The sequence below is a fragment of the Drosophila persimilis genome, unplaced genomic scaffold (assembly GCF_003286085.1).
Source record: "Drosophila persimilis strain 14011-0111.01,24,50 unplaced genomic scaffold, DperRS2 tig00000000-arrow-pilon, whole genome shotgun sequence".
NCBI lineage: Eukaryota > Metazoa > Arthropoda > Insecta > Diptera > Drosophilidae > Drosophila > Drosophila persimilis.
Window position 1 is genome coordinate 2567228 of NW_020825288.1, and position 15946 is coordinate 2583173.

The 15946-nt window shown below is 48.5% G+C and overlaps 3 protein-coding genes across 3 annotated transcripts; 2 read left to right on the forward strand and 1 right to left on the reverse strand.

The window, feature by feature from the left end:
* The first annotated feature begins 2488 nt into the window (after positions 1 to 2488).
* LOC6595236 (M-phase inducer phosphatase) lies at positions 2489 to 6506 on the forward strand. Its single transcript, XM_026993919.1, has 2 exons — positions 2489 to 3412; positions 4391 to 6506. The coding sequence occupies exons 1-2, from the start codon at positions 3339 to 3341 to the stop codon at positions 5808 to 5810; spliced, it is 1494 nt and encodes a 497-aa protein (XP_026849720.1). The 5' UTR covers positions 2489 to 3338; the 3' UTR covers positions 5811 to 6506.
* A 540-nt stretch (positions 6507 to 7046) lies between these two features.
* LOC6595235 lies at positions 7047 to 7913 on the reverse strand. The gene has a single exon (XM_002020221.1). The coding sequence runs from the start codon at positions 7911 to 7913 to the stop codon at positions 7047 to 7049; it is 867 nt and encodes a 288-aa protein (XP_002020257.1).
* A 1285-nt stretch (positions 7914 to 9198) lies between these two features.
* LOC6595234 (aminopeptidase N) lies at positions 9199 to 15725 on the forward strand. The gene is made up of 7 exons (XM_002020220.2): positions 9199 to 9308; positions 12032 to 12509; positions 12565 to 12720; positions 12782 to 13639; positions 13701 to 14250; positions 14738 to 15258; positions 15335 to 15725. Exons 2-7 carry the CDS (start codon positions 12040 to 12042, stop codon positions 15561 to 15563), a joined length of 2784 nt encoding a protein of 927 aa, XP_002020256.2. The 5' UTR covers positions 9199 to 9308; positions 12032 to 12039; the 3' UTR covers positions 15564 to 15725.
* Positions 15726 to 15946: the final 221 nt, after the last annotated feature.

The window sequence follows — 15946 nt, forward strand, 5'->3', positions numbered from 1 at the left end:
TTCGGCTCCTTGGGCTCTTGATCAGCTGATTGAACACATGTATTGAGGCAGGAGCACATAGAGGGATGGGTAAGGAGAGGGCGAGACGGGTCATTCCCTGCCGCTATCCTTGTCTAACTGTTTCTCATGCGATCCTTCTCTGCTCCTTTTTCTGCTCTTTGCCTATGTGCGTTTGCATTGGGTGTTTTTCTGATTAGTTTTTGTCGATTCCTTTTTCGGATGTCCTTATGTACTCTTTGATTTCCCCTACCTTTTGTCTGTTGGGGCCTGAAGAGAGTATTTTTAGATCAGGGCCAGGGGCTGGCGAAGGGACAGACGCAATTCTTCGATGACAGACTGTCGACACCTTCGACAAAAATTTGTAATGCAAATTGTTGGGGGAGTCCGCGTCATACGCCAATATGTAAATAGCTGGGAATGTACAGTGGAAGCCGCCTTGGGGGGAAACTTTTGTATATTCTGTTACGTTCAAAAGGAACCCATGTACATTCCACGCGTTTAAAGTAATTGATTTCCCTGCAAGCAAGCTTTCACTGTCTTCAGGCATACATTTGGATCTGTGTGTGTGGGGCATACATAACTCACCTAGACATAAAATTGCTGGCTCTCCGCTTTGTACCTTCCTTCTAATTGCATTGCGCGCCTTCTTCAGCTTCCTTTGCCCCTTTTACCGCCTGCCACACACATGCACGTACACTGGGACCGCCCGCCCAGCCAGCCCCTCCACCCAGATTTTAAGCATTTGCGCGCGCGCGCGCGAGTGTATCTCAAACGCTTGTTATACACTCATGGGCTTTTATGTGTTTGCAGATACACTCGTACGCACACACAGGCACGACCGTATGTCGTCCGACGTCAGGCGCTTAAAAAAAAGAACCGAATCTCAAAGCTCACTTCTTGGAATTTCGATTTACAATTTAGTTCTTCACTTTTTTCCGCTTTTTTGCTGTTTTCTGCTGCTGCTCCCGCTGCTATTGTTGTGCGGCTCCATTCACATTGTTGCTGCAATTTTTGCTGTTTTTCTGTGTGTGCAGCCTATTCTCATTCTCATTCTTTGCCCGCAATCAAATTCTCCAGCAGCACATACATATATATGTACATATGTGTTTGTATATGAGTGTGCTTTTTTTGCATACATATGTGCACTGTGGTCACTGAACTATTTGAACTACGGCCAAAGCTATCCGGCAGGCAGGCCACACAAGCAGAGTGAGAGAAAGAGCATCTGCTGTGGAAGCTGTTGAAGAGAAAATTTAATATGCACTCCAGCAAGTACCGCAATCTCTTTTGAGTCCATTCTAATGTGTTTCAGCCCACTGTCCCGCACTATGAATGAGTTTTGAGCTTCCCTTCCCTCTCTCACACTCATGCGGTCTTTCGCTCACACAACAAATGCGCTTTTTTAACTTGTTCAAAACCACTTTATGATTTCTGCGTCCTTTTTTCTCTTCTCGGTTGTTTTCCATAAAGATGATCCTCTTCCTGCAGCAGCAAAGCAACAAAAGCTCGCTCGAGAAGAGGAATTCATAAGAATGAAACCGTAGCTCATTTGGTTGGTTTCGGCTGACGAGCCTGCCGGAAATCATTCACGCGAACATATGACTGAATGCCCTGGGCACTGTGAATGATATCAGATTGTTCGCTTTGCTCGGCTCTTTGCTGTCCTTTGTTTCTGCATTCATATTTGCCTGCCATCCGTCCAAGAGGGGGGCTTTACAGCTGGAGGGGAGATCACAAGCACACACTTGCACTGGGGTATCCATGGGTGTCCCAGTCCACTCCCCATCCCCACCATACCCCTCTCCATAACGATCTGCGAGAGATGACTCCCGCAGGGCCCTGAGCGCATATGTAACTCGATTTTGCTTTAACTTTGCCGCAACCACTCTCATACACACACACACACACACACACTTCTGCTCACTCCACATAAGGATGGGAGCGAGCGCTTTGCTGCTCATTTAACGACGACATTGGCGTCTACGTCTGCAAAAACACAAAAGAGACACGCCTCCCCACCGCCCCACTGCGGCGGTCATGGCATGGGGATGATCATATGATCCCACTACCTGCTGATGGCTTGAAGAGGCCACCAGGAGTTGGGGAGGGGGGAAGGAATGCGTGGATCTCACATTATTACCTGCAAACGACACAATCGATGCCGCTGTCGCTGCCGCAGCCGAAGTCTTGAATTCTGCTTAAAGATTTACTCAATTCTTTTACTCTGCCTCCTTCGTTTGCTCTCTGCCGCTGCGGCCTCCTCCCCTCCCTGCCTCTGAAGTCCACAAACTACTGTGCCGCTGCGGCGCAAATCACATGTGTTTCGCATTCGGCTCCACTCGGGCCCCAATCGGACCCCATTCGGTTGCCGATGGGGTCGGTCTTCGCGTCCGGTATAAAAGCTAGCGCGCCAAAATCTGTGCCCTCCATAGTGCTGGCGACCATTGGCGCCTTCTCTCCTTCTTGCTGGTTCTCCTTTTCCAACGGTTTCGTTTCGTCGTGGTCTCGCGGAGAATGTAGGGGAAAGAACGTGAGTGAGTGCAAGCTACCTGTTGCACTGGGAGCGCTCCAACTGCACAGATTTGTCCATTATTTCCCCTTTGCACTCCGTTTCTACGCTCTTCGGTTGGGAAATGGAAAATTGTCCACTATATATCCATGTACATACATATGTATTGTTGCACATAGCTCCCGATCCTGCTCTGACCGCCGCACCGTTATACCCTACACCGCTTACTCTCTCAGAGAGCGCCGGGAGAGAAGAGGCAAGAGTGTTCTCCGTCCTCGTCTCCTTCTCTCTCAACGATAAGGAGGCAACAACAAAATAATAGTCCTCTCTCACGCACACGCACACCAGAGCACCGCTCAGCTGTGCATTCTCATTCTCTCATTCTACCCTGTTTGCTCCGATCGAGAGTGGGGGTTGCACCGGTCTTTATAAAAACCAGCTGCGCCGAGAAAATAAACACAATTTTTCTCTCAACCGCCGCCGTGATCACATCTCGAGCTCCCTGTGTGGAGAAACTATTGGATAAACATTAACCCACACACCCAACAACAACAAAAAATTTAAAAAACAGTTAACATGCTGAAACGGACACATTAAACAATCCCAAAAAAGTATTAATAAAATGCAATATTAGCTGTAAACTATAAACTATAACTAAACTAAAGGACTACAAAGTGCAAAAGCCGAAAGCAGTAGAACAAACTGTAAATGAAGAGTGAGAAGTGACAAATCGAAAGAAAATTGTGTTTTAGCAATTTTTGGAAGAGGAAGACCCGTTTAAGGGGAATTTAAACATCAATTCGAAAATCCAACAAAATTCATCAACAAAATGCTCTGGGAAACGATTGAGGAGGAAAGCAGCAGCAACAACTGCAGCATCAGCAGCCTGGATTGCAATATCAGGTAACTATCCAATATCCATGGACTAGGAATACCCAAAAAAAATCCACCCACCAACTTTGATCGGACATAAAAGTGAAAAGAATAGCAAGAACGAAAGGATAGAAAATGCAAGTTCAAGAACAGCAAAAAGCACAAAAAGGTCTTGGAACAGAAAGAACGGTGTAAAGTGGGAGGAAGACAAGAAAATCGCTTGACAACGCCGACTGCGGCGCCGCTTTACAGTTGAACAAAAGTAAGAGTTTTATTGCTCTTCTCTCTGCTGCTTATTTTTTGCACGCTCCACACCGTTTACTTTTTTCGGCCCAGCTGTGCTGTTGTTGTTCTTGATTTTATTGTTGCTTCTTTTCATTCATTAAACCGGCTTCCGCGAGGCGTGCGGAGGAGCCCCATGCTCCAAAAGCGGAAGAGAAACAACAACAAGAGAGTCAGTCGTCAGTCAGTCACTTTTTTTGTGTTGTTGCGGTTCTTTGTGCTGTTTTTTTGAATTCCCCTCGTTGCGTGACCCAAAGTCCAGGGGCAGCAGAGTGCAGAATGTGCATGGGAATAGGAGAGTGGGGCAGCAATTGCAGTGAAAACGAAAACAGCTCGAGCAGAACGGTAAACGTTCACATGTGTGTGTGTGCGTGCCAAAGGGGATTCCGCTCAGAGTTCCGCAAAAGTAGAAGAAGAAACAGAAGCGAAAGGAGGCAAAGAGCGCGACTAAATTTCTAATTTCGAATTCCAACTTACGAGAGTGAGAGGGGAGGGGGAGGAGCGCAACCCCTGCGAGCGTTTTTGTTGTGTTTACACACCACCACCACCACCACCGTCGCCGCCCGCCTGCGCTCCTCCTGCTGCTGGTATTTTTAGCTGCAGTTTAATGACCCGTTCCAGAATTTAGGGAAGAAACAGAAGACCCCTCAACCGCTCTCTCTCTCTGTCTGTCTCTCTAAATGCAGCTGACTAATTCCCGTTCTCTTTCTTGCGCTCTCTTTATAGCAATTCGAGCAACAAACACAACAGCCGTCGCGCCCGCCGCTCCCTGGCCTGCAGCGAAATGATGGCCATGGACGCGGAGGAGCTGTCCTTCTACGACGATGATGTCCTGCCCCAACAGCGCGTGGCAAGTCCGGAGCTGATGGGGCTGCTCTCGCCAGAGGGATCGCCCCAGCACTTCCAGATTGTGCGCCAGCAGAAAACGCTGCCAGCGACAACGGAAGAGAGCAGCACAGCCGCGACGCCAGCCCGCAGCTTCCGCGTCTTCAACAGCCTCTCGTCCACCTGCTCGATGGAGTCCAATATGGATGATGAGTACATGGAGCTGTTCGAGATGGAGTCACTGGCGGGACAGCAGCCCAGCTCCCTGGGCTTCCCCAGCGGCCTCAATTCGCTGATCAGCGGCCAGATCAAGGTGGCCTCCCCGGCCCGCCCCATCAGATCGCCAGCCCTGACGATGCGTCGCCCCTCGGTCCGACGCTGCCTCAGCATGACGGAGACGAATAGCAATCAGCTGCAGCAGCTCCAACCACAACCAAAGACGCCCGAAATTCTGAAAGAGACTGCCCGGGACTGCTTCAAGCGTCCCGAACCCCCTGCATCGGCCAGTTGCTCGCCCATCCAAAGCAAGCGCCACCGCTGTGCCGAGAAGGAGAACTGCCCCACACCCACCGCCACTGTCCCACACAGCCACAGTAGCACCACCACGACGGTGACCTCCCATCCCCCACCGCTGCGCAAGTGCATGTCGCTGAACGACGCCGAGATCATGTCCGCGATGGCCCGTTCCGAGAACCGCAACGAACCGGAGCTCATCGGGGACTTCAGCAAGACGTACGCCCTGCCACTGATGGAGGGACGCCACCGCGATCTCAAGTCCATCTCCAGCAACACGGTAGCCCGCCTGCTGCGCGGCGAGTTCGCGGGGGATGTGGCCAGCTACCGTATCATCGACTGCCGCTACCCGTACGAGTTCGAGGGCGGCCACATCGAGGGGGCCAAGAACCTGTACACCACCGAGCAGATCCTCGAGGAGTTCCTCTCCGTCGCACAGACTGAGCTGCAGCAGCAGCAGGCCTCCGAGGCCGGCCCCAAGCGCCACATCATCATCTTCCACTGCGAGTTCTCCTCGGAGCGGGGCCCCAAGATGTCGCGCTTCCTCCGCAATCTCGATCGGGAGCGCAATACCAATGCCTACCCGGCTCTCCACTATCCCGAGATCTACCTTCTGCACAACGGCTACAAGGAGTTCTTCGAGACGCACATTGAGCACTGCGAGCCGCACACCTACCGCCCCATGCTGGACCCCGCCTACAACGAGGCCTACCGCCACTTCAGGGCCAAGTCAAAGTCCTGGAACGGCGATGGCCTGGGCGGTGCCACTGGGCGTCTCAAGAAGTCCCGCTCCCGTCTTATGCTGTAAGGGGAGTCTCCGGAGTATGGCTTTGAGTCGTTATCAATTGGGTGTTATCTGGGTATTATATATAATAGAGATGGTCGGGTCGGTCATCGGGGGTATTTATTTCACACGCAGCATTTTAAGTTGATTTTTGTTGATTTTCATTTGTTAATCTATGGCTTAAGTTTAACCAGAACTCCCCCCTCTGTCACACACACACACACACACACCACGTCACTACCCCACACAACTTTCGATGTCACCCCTCATTTTTATTTAGTTGTCTATTGTTTTTTATGAATTCGGCTGTAGTTCAATTATTTGTAGTCCTTTAGTTCAAATTTTAACGTAAAGAGCGCCAAACGCCAAGAAAGAAGCAAAAGCTGAAAGAAACAAAAAAAATGTGCATTATAAGCTAACGAAAAGACGAAAGCGAGAAACTGTCACTAAAATTTAAGAGGCCGAAACAGAATATTTTAAATTGTACATGTCCTCCCCTCAGACCCCTTCATCATTTTTTAGATGATAAGCAGAAAACAAAATGGCTAAAAACAAACACACATCCACACACACGTTCATCAAGTACATAGACATCCATTTTTAAATGTTTAAGTATGATTATTTAAGAGTTAAAGTTGAAAACTTTGGCTAGGTACAATTTACGCTTATTATTTGTTTAATTTTAAATATACTTGCAAAACACGAAAACTGAACTGAAAATCACTGACTGGTATTTAATTTTTTTTGTATTTTTCTGGCGCCAAAAGCACCTAAAGGGCGGGAATAAGAGAGTCGTCGGTTTTGATGGTAATTTCTCATTTTGAATTTGGCGCGCAAATTAGTACTGGCACAGTACCGACACCTATATAAGTTTGGACAAATGAACACCAGAGGGCGAAGCAGTATAAAAGAAGTAGACAACCGTTTGAGATTCGTAGCATACTTCTGGGCGTAAACATCAAATGTTCAAATGTTCGTTGCCAGGACTTTGTTGTTGTTGCTTCCTCCAGGGTTTTCAGGAAGTTGTCTCGGAACTTTGGGCGAAAATCAACACTGAAACTGTGGGATTCCCTAACATGGATTTTGTGGTCGCGGAATACGGATCAAGGATCTCCATTCACCGCAGTGTTTACACTGCGTCCGACCACGGACCAGCAGCATCCAAAATCGAGTTCCGCTACTCCTAACTTCGGAACTGGGTTTTCCATATGTCTTACCACAAATTGATATATTTTTCGTAAACATTTATAATCTTAAGATCTAGTGAAACATTGTCACTCTATGAGGTGCTTTCAGGTATGAAAGCCTGGCCGCCTCGGAAAAATGGCTCATGTCTCTGGGCAACTGACTATTATAGATCGAAATGGCCCTTCGTCGCGACACCCTCGATATGATGCAGATGGCTTTGATCTGATCCTCCCAGATGAAGGTGGGGCACGTCCTGTCGAGTGTGTGATGTCTGGAGTGGGGCACCTTCCGCGTGCGACAATTGACGCAGGCCTGATTCCGACTGCACTTCTCGCCGATGTTCAGGTGCTGCGCATAGCCGCAATTCAAGCAGGCCGAAAGACTTTGACAGTCCCTGGTTGGGTGCCCGAAGAGCAAGCAATTCCTACAGCGCGTTGGAGTGGGCACATAAGGATGGAGTCGAATGATTTTGCCATTCAGTTGAATACTGGGCGGAGGATAGGTATCAAAGTGCAGTATTATCAAACCCGTCTCGTGCTTTTTGCTGGGCTGCTGCCTCCAGCGAGTGATCTTCCTGACGCTGATCACATTGTGCTCCTGCAGCTGCTGGAGTATCTCCGCCTCGGAGTGTTTCGCCAGGTCGTACGAGTGCATCACCGCCCGGCCGTGGTTGAGGCTGCGATGCTCCTTCACCTCCACATCGATGTTGTTGGGCAGGAAGCACACCTGCGGGAGTTTTGCGGCGCTCAGGTTGGCGGCCCAAGTCTTCACAAGCACCGTGCCGTTGCTCAGCTTCTGGCAGAAATCAACGGGGCCGCAGCAGATATTTTCAAGAGCATTACAAATGTGTTCTACCATCACATGTTGCAGTCCTATCCTGGAGTTCAATCGGGATACAGTGAGATATTTGGGAAACGGTATTCCGCTGCGAGCGGCCATTGTGCAACCTTCGAGTGTCCTGACGAAACTGTAGTGAGCTCTGGAGCAGCCTCGTATTTTACCTCAATCATTCGCCACATTGCAGCATTGATCTTATGACGCTTTTTACCTTTTGACTGGTGCAATTGGTGTAGGCGGTTATCCTCATTATACCCTTTCAGTGGGCATTGGTCGTACAGCGAGCACCCCCCAGGTTGTGACTCAGGTGTACCCTCTCTTCAGTATCAGAAGATGCACTTATCAGATGGATGTTTACGAATATATACTATATATTACGTGTAAGTCAATGGAACGATTTTCCTATAGCAAGTATTAACCATTATTAGGAGCTTGAAACTACAAAGATCTTCAACATTTTATCACACTGAAAATTCCACTTTTCTAGCCTTGCACTAAACACTGAAATGGAAACTGTTAGGGTGTTCAAAGCACCGACGACCCTTTCCACACTCTCCCTATCAAGTGCACATAAGCAGATTAGCATTTGATTTCCTTCCCGACACTCGAGTCGGTGTACAAGTGGCTCGCACGAGTGTACTATTAATTTGATTCCCTCGAAATTGTGGGATATGAATGTGGGCTTATGCCAATTAGTCGCCTTTCTATGAAGTGTCCTGTATCTGTGCTTCCGAGTCCCTCCCTGTTGGGGGTTCCCCATCACTTGTTTTGCCACTTTTCCTTTTTTGTTTGTGTGCGGTGTCCGCTTATCTGGGGGTCTGAGCTTCCGCCATGGGGGGTGGGCTCGACTCTAGGGTCGAGTGGCGGCTGAGGTGCTGCTGGAATACCAAATAGAAAGAAATGGGTTAATCAGCGCAATTAAGGTCAAAACCACGTCTCTGTCTCTGTTTCTGTCTCTATGTTTTTTTTTGTGTGTGCGCGTTTGCATAGAGATTCAAAATTGCGCATACGCCGGGTAAGCCCTGCCATTATTTTATTGCAAGCGTCCCGCTGCGACTCTCTGTGCGGAAACATATACTAACGCATCCCGTATATATGGATGGATGGATGGAGGGATGGATGCGTGTGGTTTCTCTATGATAAAGATTCTCGAAAAGCTTCCACGGCGCAACCTCTAAGCCGTCGACGTTTCAAGTCTCTCTCTTTCTCTCTCTTTAAATTTTCTCTGTAAATGTATTTGTGTTTCTCGTTCTGTATCTGTGTCTCGTTCTGCAACTGTGCGTGTGTGTGTGTGCTGGAGCTGTAACTGTGTGCGTAGCCCGTTGCCTGGCTATAAGACAAAAGCGCTGCGCTCAGAAAACTTTAGATTCGCGTCAACCGCCGACCGTCGAACAGGTCGCATTCGCCCCGTAATTCCTGCTGCTCGCTGTCACTGTCCGTACCCTCTGTGGCATCCAGCTCTGTGGCTGCTTTTGTGGCACCTCTGTTAACGGTTTGGTGCGTCTACATCTCAACAGCTTTTGTGTGTCAAGCACTGGCCTGGCCGGCCCTTCAGTCAAGTGCAGCCACAACAACAAAAAATAGCCCCCCAAATTCAAGAACAACTCATGAAACACGTACCGCGGACAACAACAACAAAAACACCAATAGTTTCGGGGCTTAAAAAACCAAAGTGATACAAAAGTGTGTTAAGAGACCGCATTCAAGAACAGAAATAGCCAGAACAAGTTTTATTTTGTGTGTCTGCCGTTGTGTCAAGTGCTGACAAGCATTTGAATTTTATCGCGAAAAGTGCGCCACTCGTTGTGCCAGAAATTGATTAACACTTGCCGGATAATTCGATATAGCCACCCGTAAACCAGTAAACAATGAGCAGATATGACCGGCACCGGTATCCCAGACCAGGGAATTCTGAAAATAGTATATCTACAGCAACTGCAGAACGCCCAGCCATAAACATGATACTCGTAGAGCACAATCTATGTACATATATTATTCTTAAAGCGGTGCCAATTAATTGGCGAGAAATCTGTGGAGAGAGCGTACTGTCCGAGTCCGGGTATATGGGGAAGTACGCCCTTAATGGCCCGGCGATGGGTTCAATTGATATGTCAATGCCATCGACCATCGACACGACATCGCGGCAGCACGTGTTTGACATTTACTGCTCTCTGCAACCGTTCATCAAACCATATGCGTTATCAGGAGGCTTCATGAAGTGTGAAAATCATTTAGCCACAACTTAACCAATTGGTTCTAGATAGTCTAACCGATTGGTTCTGTTTCAAAACCTTTTGTACAGGTACTCAAAGATAATTGGTGGTGGCCAATGAATATTTAGGTAGGATTCGGTAGGCATTAAGTTAATGATTTGGATTAAGGAATATTTGTAAGGCCTTTAAATACAATTCTCATTTCAAATTGATTTGGAAAAACATTTTGAATGGATCAAAAGTACATTTTTAAAGATTACCTGCGGCATGTTCTGATCCCAGCTTATCCCACAAAATCTTCCAAAGGCTTGGCCCCCCCCATTTGGCATCGGTTTCCATATGATGTTTATATGCTAATCATTCGGGTTCATTGACCGCACCCGCATTTACATAAATATATACATATGTATGCACTCGAAGAACTTGGAAAGCAGAAGCCAAAAAAAAAACAAAAACAACTTTTGCATAATTAAGAGCGACAGGGAGAAGAGTGGAATAAACCGAATCGGGGGGTGAGGGAGTTGCAATCTGGTTAATCCAGTCTAGAAAATATATGCATCTCCTTCTTCTCTTCCTCTTCGTTGGGTGGGTTCTGCTGAGAAAGAGCCTTGATCTGGAGAGGTACAGAGGGGAAGACAGAAACGAAAAAAAATGTAATACAAAGTTCATTTAAAGACACACCCAAATCAAGAAAATAAACAATATCTTCTATATATACTACTTTCATGGGTCTTTCTTCAGATTTGTACAATATATTATTTGTTTGATTATATTATTAGGGAAAATAGCATTAGTCTAATGGTTTTCCGTGCCTATCTGTATCAAAGAATGATATTATAATGAATTAGTAAAGAAACCTTCAAGTGTCACAAGAAGGTGTTGTAAGCTTTAGTTGTTTTTAAAACACCTAAATCTTTCCCGTTATAATCAATTATTTTGATGGACATTTATGGATTTTCCACATATAATTATCCAATTTTCAGTTTTACAAACGTACAGTTTGTAAAACTATTCGTTGTGATATTTATTAGTGACTGAGCTTACAGAAACAATTAGAGTTGGTGTCCGTCACAGGCAGACAGGCAGACGGTATACAAATCAAACAGGAGACGAGGGAACTCAGCTTCATAGCGACTGATATATATACACATGTTCTAAGGCGGGATCTTGATGAAATGATACAAGGTGGTCCGCTCCCACAACTCGCTCTCTTTTCGGGTCTTACTTCGATCATTGCAACAGCAAACTTCATTCTCTCTCTCTCATCACACATTAAAGCGCTTTCAGTAGTGCTCAGTAGGACCCGATAGAGAGTAAGCGTACCACCTTGCATAATATCATATGCACAAAGGCAAATAGAGAAGACAGTGCGTTTACATATTCAACAAAAACACTTCCAGAAGTTATACTATAGAGTTTTTATCGAAAGAAACAGCGAATACATATAATCCGAAATATTAGCAGCACTACAGGCTATGCATCAATTGATCGAACATCTGGCCATAAAGATAAGTAGTACCTACCGCTGGCAAGGGCATACATATGTACGTGTTTAAGTACCCGTATACCCAACCGAACAGTAGACTCCACAGAGCATAATGCGGATTGTGCTAGTATATGGAGGAGGAGAGTCGCCAATCGAGTTTCATTGGCCCAGACCTTAATACGTGTCCGGCATAATGAGCCGAGCCCCCCCGCACGGCACCGCGCCGCCCCACAACGCAACGCAACGAAAATATAATCGTAAAAGAAAACAAATTAAACAAAATGCGATTTGCATTAAATTGAAATAAAGCAATAAGCAAACACAGTAAATTACGAGTAAGAAAACAGAAAACAGTAACAAGTGATTACTCTCCGCTCCGCTCCGCTCCGCTCCGCTCCGTTCCGTTCGGTTTGATTTATTTAATGAATTTCCAAAGTGATTTAGTTAATTGATTTGCGAGTACTTGCACAGAAGCCCCCCGCTGACGAGTTCTCTTCTGCTCCGTCTCCTCTCCTCCATAGAGTCGGCCATGAAGTGGATTTTGCTGTTTATGGTGGCCCTTGGACTGGGCCTGGCCGCGGCCAGCACCAGCTCCAGCTATAGCTTTTATCGCCTGCCGACGGCAGTGCGGCCCCAGAAGTACCATCTGAAGATCCTGACCCATCTGGACAATCCGGAGGAGCTGCGTTTCGCTGGCACCGTCAGGATTCTGGTGGAGGCTCTGCAGAACACCAAGAACATAACGCTTCACTCCAAGAACCTCACCATAGACGAAAGCCAGATCACGCTCCGACAGATCAGCGGCGAGGAGAAGAAGGACAATTGTGTGTCCTCGACGGAGGTGAACCAGGATCATGACTTCTATGTCCTGAACACTTGCCAGGAGCTGCTGGCCGGCAATGTCTACGAGCTCTCGTTGCCCTTTGCCGCCGAACTGAACAAACAGCTGGAGGGCTACTACCGCAGCTCCTACAAGGATACCGACACCAACAAGACAAGGTAGGAGCAGGGATACCGGTGTAAACATGGGTAACTGATGGACTCTTATTTTCAGATGGCTCTCGATTACCCAATTCGAACCGGCCTCGGCTCGAGCGGCCTTCCCCTGCTTCGACGAGCCCGGCTACAAGGCTCCGTTTGTGGTTACCCTGGGATTCCACAAGCAGTACACGGGTCTCAGCAACATGCCGGCGAAGGAAACCAAGCCTCAGTGAGTCTCGATCGTCACAAGACTCCCTGCAAAGTACCAAATGCATTTATCTGCCTTACAGCGAATCGCTGGCCGACTACATTTGGGTCGAGTTCGATGAGTCGGTGCCCATGTCCACCTATCTGGTGGCCTACTCCGTCAATGACTTTGCGAACAAGCCCTCCACGCTCCCGAACAGCCCGCTCTTCCGCACCTGGGCCCGTCCGAACGCCATCGATCAGTGCAACTATGCGGCAGAGTTCGGTCCGAAGGTCCTGCAGTACTATGAGCAGTTCTTTGGGATCAAGTTCCCTCTGCCCAAGATCGATCAGATTGCCATTCCCGACTTCAATGCCGGGGCCATGGAGAACTGGGGCCTGGTCACCTACAGGGAGATCGCGTTGCTGTTCTCTCCGGAGCACACCTCGCTGGCGGACAAGCAGCGGCTGGCCAATGTGGTGGCCCATGAGCTGGCCCATCAGTGGTTCGGCAATCTGGTGACGATGAAGTGGTGGACGGATCTCTGGCTGAACGAGGGCTTTGCCACGTACATTGCCAGTCTGGGTGTGGAGAACATCAATCCCGAGTGGCGGTCCCTGGAGCAGGACTCGCTGTCTAATCTGCTGACCATCTTCCGAAAGGATGCCCTGGAGAGCAGTCACCCGATCTCGCGACCCATCGAAGTGGTCTCGGATATAGCCGAGAGTTTCGACCAGATCTCATACCAGAAGGGGTCGTCGGTGCTGCGCATGATGCACATGTTCCTCGGGGAGGAGTCCTTCCGCGCGGGTCTGCAGTCGTATCTGCAGATGTACTCTTACAAGAACGCCGAGCAGGACAATCTTTGGGAGTCGCTGACCCAAGCGGCGCACAAGTTCCGCGCCCTGCCCAAGAGCTACGACATCAAGAGCATCATGGACTCGTGGACCCTGCAAACAGGGTAAGGACTACGAAATCGAAACCCTTTTATTTATAATTCTTAAACCCCTGCGATCTTCCAGCTATCCCGTGATCAATGTTACTCGGGATTACGGCGGCAAGAGTGCCAAGCTCAGCCAGGAGCGCTATCTGCTCAACACTCAGATCTCGCGGGAACATCGCGGCGGCTGCTGGTGGGTGCCTCTCAGCTACACCACCCAGGGGGAGCAGGACTTCAACAACACGGCGCCCAAGGCCTGGATGGAGTGCGGCAAAACCGGCGAGAGTCTGTCCAAGACCATACAGGATCTGCCCGGTGCCGATCAGTGGGTGATCTTCAACACCCAGCTGTCGACGCTCTATAAAGTGAACTACGATTCGCACAACTGGAAGCTGCTGATCGAGACCCTCACCGAAGGCGATTTCGAGAGGATCCATGTGATCAACCGGGCCCAGCTGATCGACGATGCCTTGTACCTGGCCTGGACCGGCGAACAGGACTACGAGATCGCCATGCGACTGATCGAATATCTGCAGCGGGAGCGCGAGTATCTGCCCTGGAAGTCGGCCTTCGAGAATCTGAAACGTGTGAGCCGCATCTTGCGACAGACGCCAGAGTTTGAGTTCTTCAAGGTAAACTGAGATATTCCCGAGTCCCCTCTATAGTATGTTTATTGTGAATCCTGCACTCGGCCTAACCTCTGGCTCTCCATTCTCATTTGTATTTCGAAACGAAACTATCTTAAAATTGCTCTCACACACCCAACCAACAAACCAACCAACCAAACCTCCATCCACAAAACTCCACTCCACTGCCATTGGGGGCCAAACGAAAAGTTGTTTTTTGTCGTAAGTCTGGGCATGACGTAAGAACAAACAAGACTGAGAATATAGTCGTGTAATCCGACTATAAAATACCCGGTACTCGCATTGTTATACATATATATTCTGCTTATCCGAAAGATGTGATACTCGGCAGATCGTTAGATGAAAAATACAGCTGTAAATTGCATTTGGAAGCGTAACATGTACGAATACCGGGTATTAATGTGTTTCCTGGAGACCATATAACGCTTACTTAATATCCATTAACCGAAATAAACCCTCTCCGCTCCCGCAGCGTTACATTAAGAAGCTGGTTACACCGATCTACCTGCATTTGAACGGCCTCAACGACACATTCAGCGGCATACAGCAGCAGGATCAGATACTGCTCAAGACCATGGTCGCCAATTGGGCGTGCCAGTACCAGGTTGCCGACTGTGTGCCCCTTGCCCTGCAATACTACCGCAACTGGCGATCGGAGGCGGATCCGGACGAGAAGAACCCGGTGCCGCTCAATCTGAGGAACACCGTGTACTGCACCTCCATCAAATATGGCACGGATGCGGACTGGGAGTTCCTTTGGACGCGCTACAAGAAGTCGAATGTGGCTGCCGAGAAGCGTACCATTCTGACCTCCCTGGGCTGCTCGCGAGAGGTGTGGGTGCTGCAGCGCTATCTGGAAATGGCCTACGATCCCAACCAGGCCATACGCAAGCAGGACTCGATGTGGGCCTTCCAGGCGATCGCCTTCAACGAAGTGGGCTTCCTGCTGGCCAAGAAATACTTCATGGACAATGTGAACTTCCTCTACAAGTTGTAAGTCTTACGAATAGCCCATGCGGATGAGCATCATTTGCTAACACAGCCTTGAAAAACCTTGTTTATGTTTCAGCTACTATCCGATAACGAAGGATATGGGTCGTCTGTTGACGCCCTTCTCGGAGCAGGTCTTCACCCAGAGCGACTTCAATGAGTTCAGGAACTTTGTCCTGCTGTCACGAGACTCGCTCAAGGGCCTGGAGCAGGCCATTCAACAGACACTCGAGACGATGCTCACCAACGTGCAATGGAAGGAGCGCAACTACCACCAAATGTCGCGCTCCATTCAGAAGCTCCTCTAAGCCAGTGTCCGACTCCGGCCCAAGCCCAATGCAGTCCAGCTCTCATCAGCTCATTGACGAAGGAATCTCTTCAGCTAAGCAGGAATACGATATATACATTTAGAAATCCTCTAATAAACTATTTAATACTATCGTACAAGTATTATCCAAGTATATCCGCAATGAAGATTCCGTTCAATTTCTGTGTAGGGTATGCCTCCCCGGAGATGCCTGCTCGTTGCCTGATTGAGTAGGGGCCTGGTCGTTAAATTCCCTCTAATTGAAAGCTGGTTCAGATTCTGAACATGGGGTATAAAAGGCATAGTTTGGACCGACTTGGGCTTAGTTGATTTGTATCGAGTGCCAGTGAAATTTTGCAAGTGAATTCAAGTGAAGGATCATAA

Bases quoted from the DNA above. Each gene is read 5' to 3' on its own strand.
- LOC6595234 (XM_002020220.2), top strand. From the start codon at position 12,040: ATGAAGTGGATTTTGCTGTTTATGGTGGCCCTTGGACTGGGCCTGGCC. The intron at 12,721-12,781 runs GTGAGTCTCGAT...TCTGCCTTACAG, and splicing joins GCGAAGGAAACCAAGCCTCA to CGAATCGCTGGCCGACTACA. The intron at 14,251-14,737 runs GTAAACTGAGAT...CCGCTCCCGCAG, and splicing joins CAGAGTTTGAGTTCTTCAAG to CGTTACATTAAGAAGCTGGT.
- LOC6595236 (XM_026993919.1), top strand. From the start codon at position 3,339: ATGCTCTGGGAAACGATTGAGGAGGAAAGCAGCAGCAACAACTGCAGC. The intron at 3,413-4,390 runs GTAACTATCCAA...CTCTCTTTATAG, and splicing joins AGCCTGGATTGCAATATCAG to CAATTCGAGCAACAAACACA.
- LOC6595235 (XM_002020221.1), bottom strand. From the start codon at position 7,913: ATGGCCGCTCGCAGCGGAATACCGTTTCCCAAATATCTCACTGTATCC.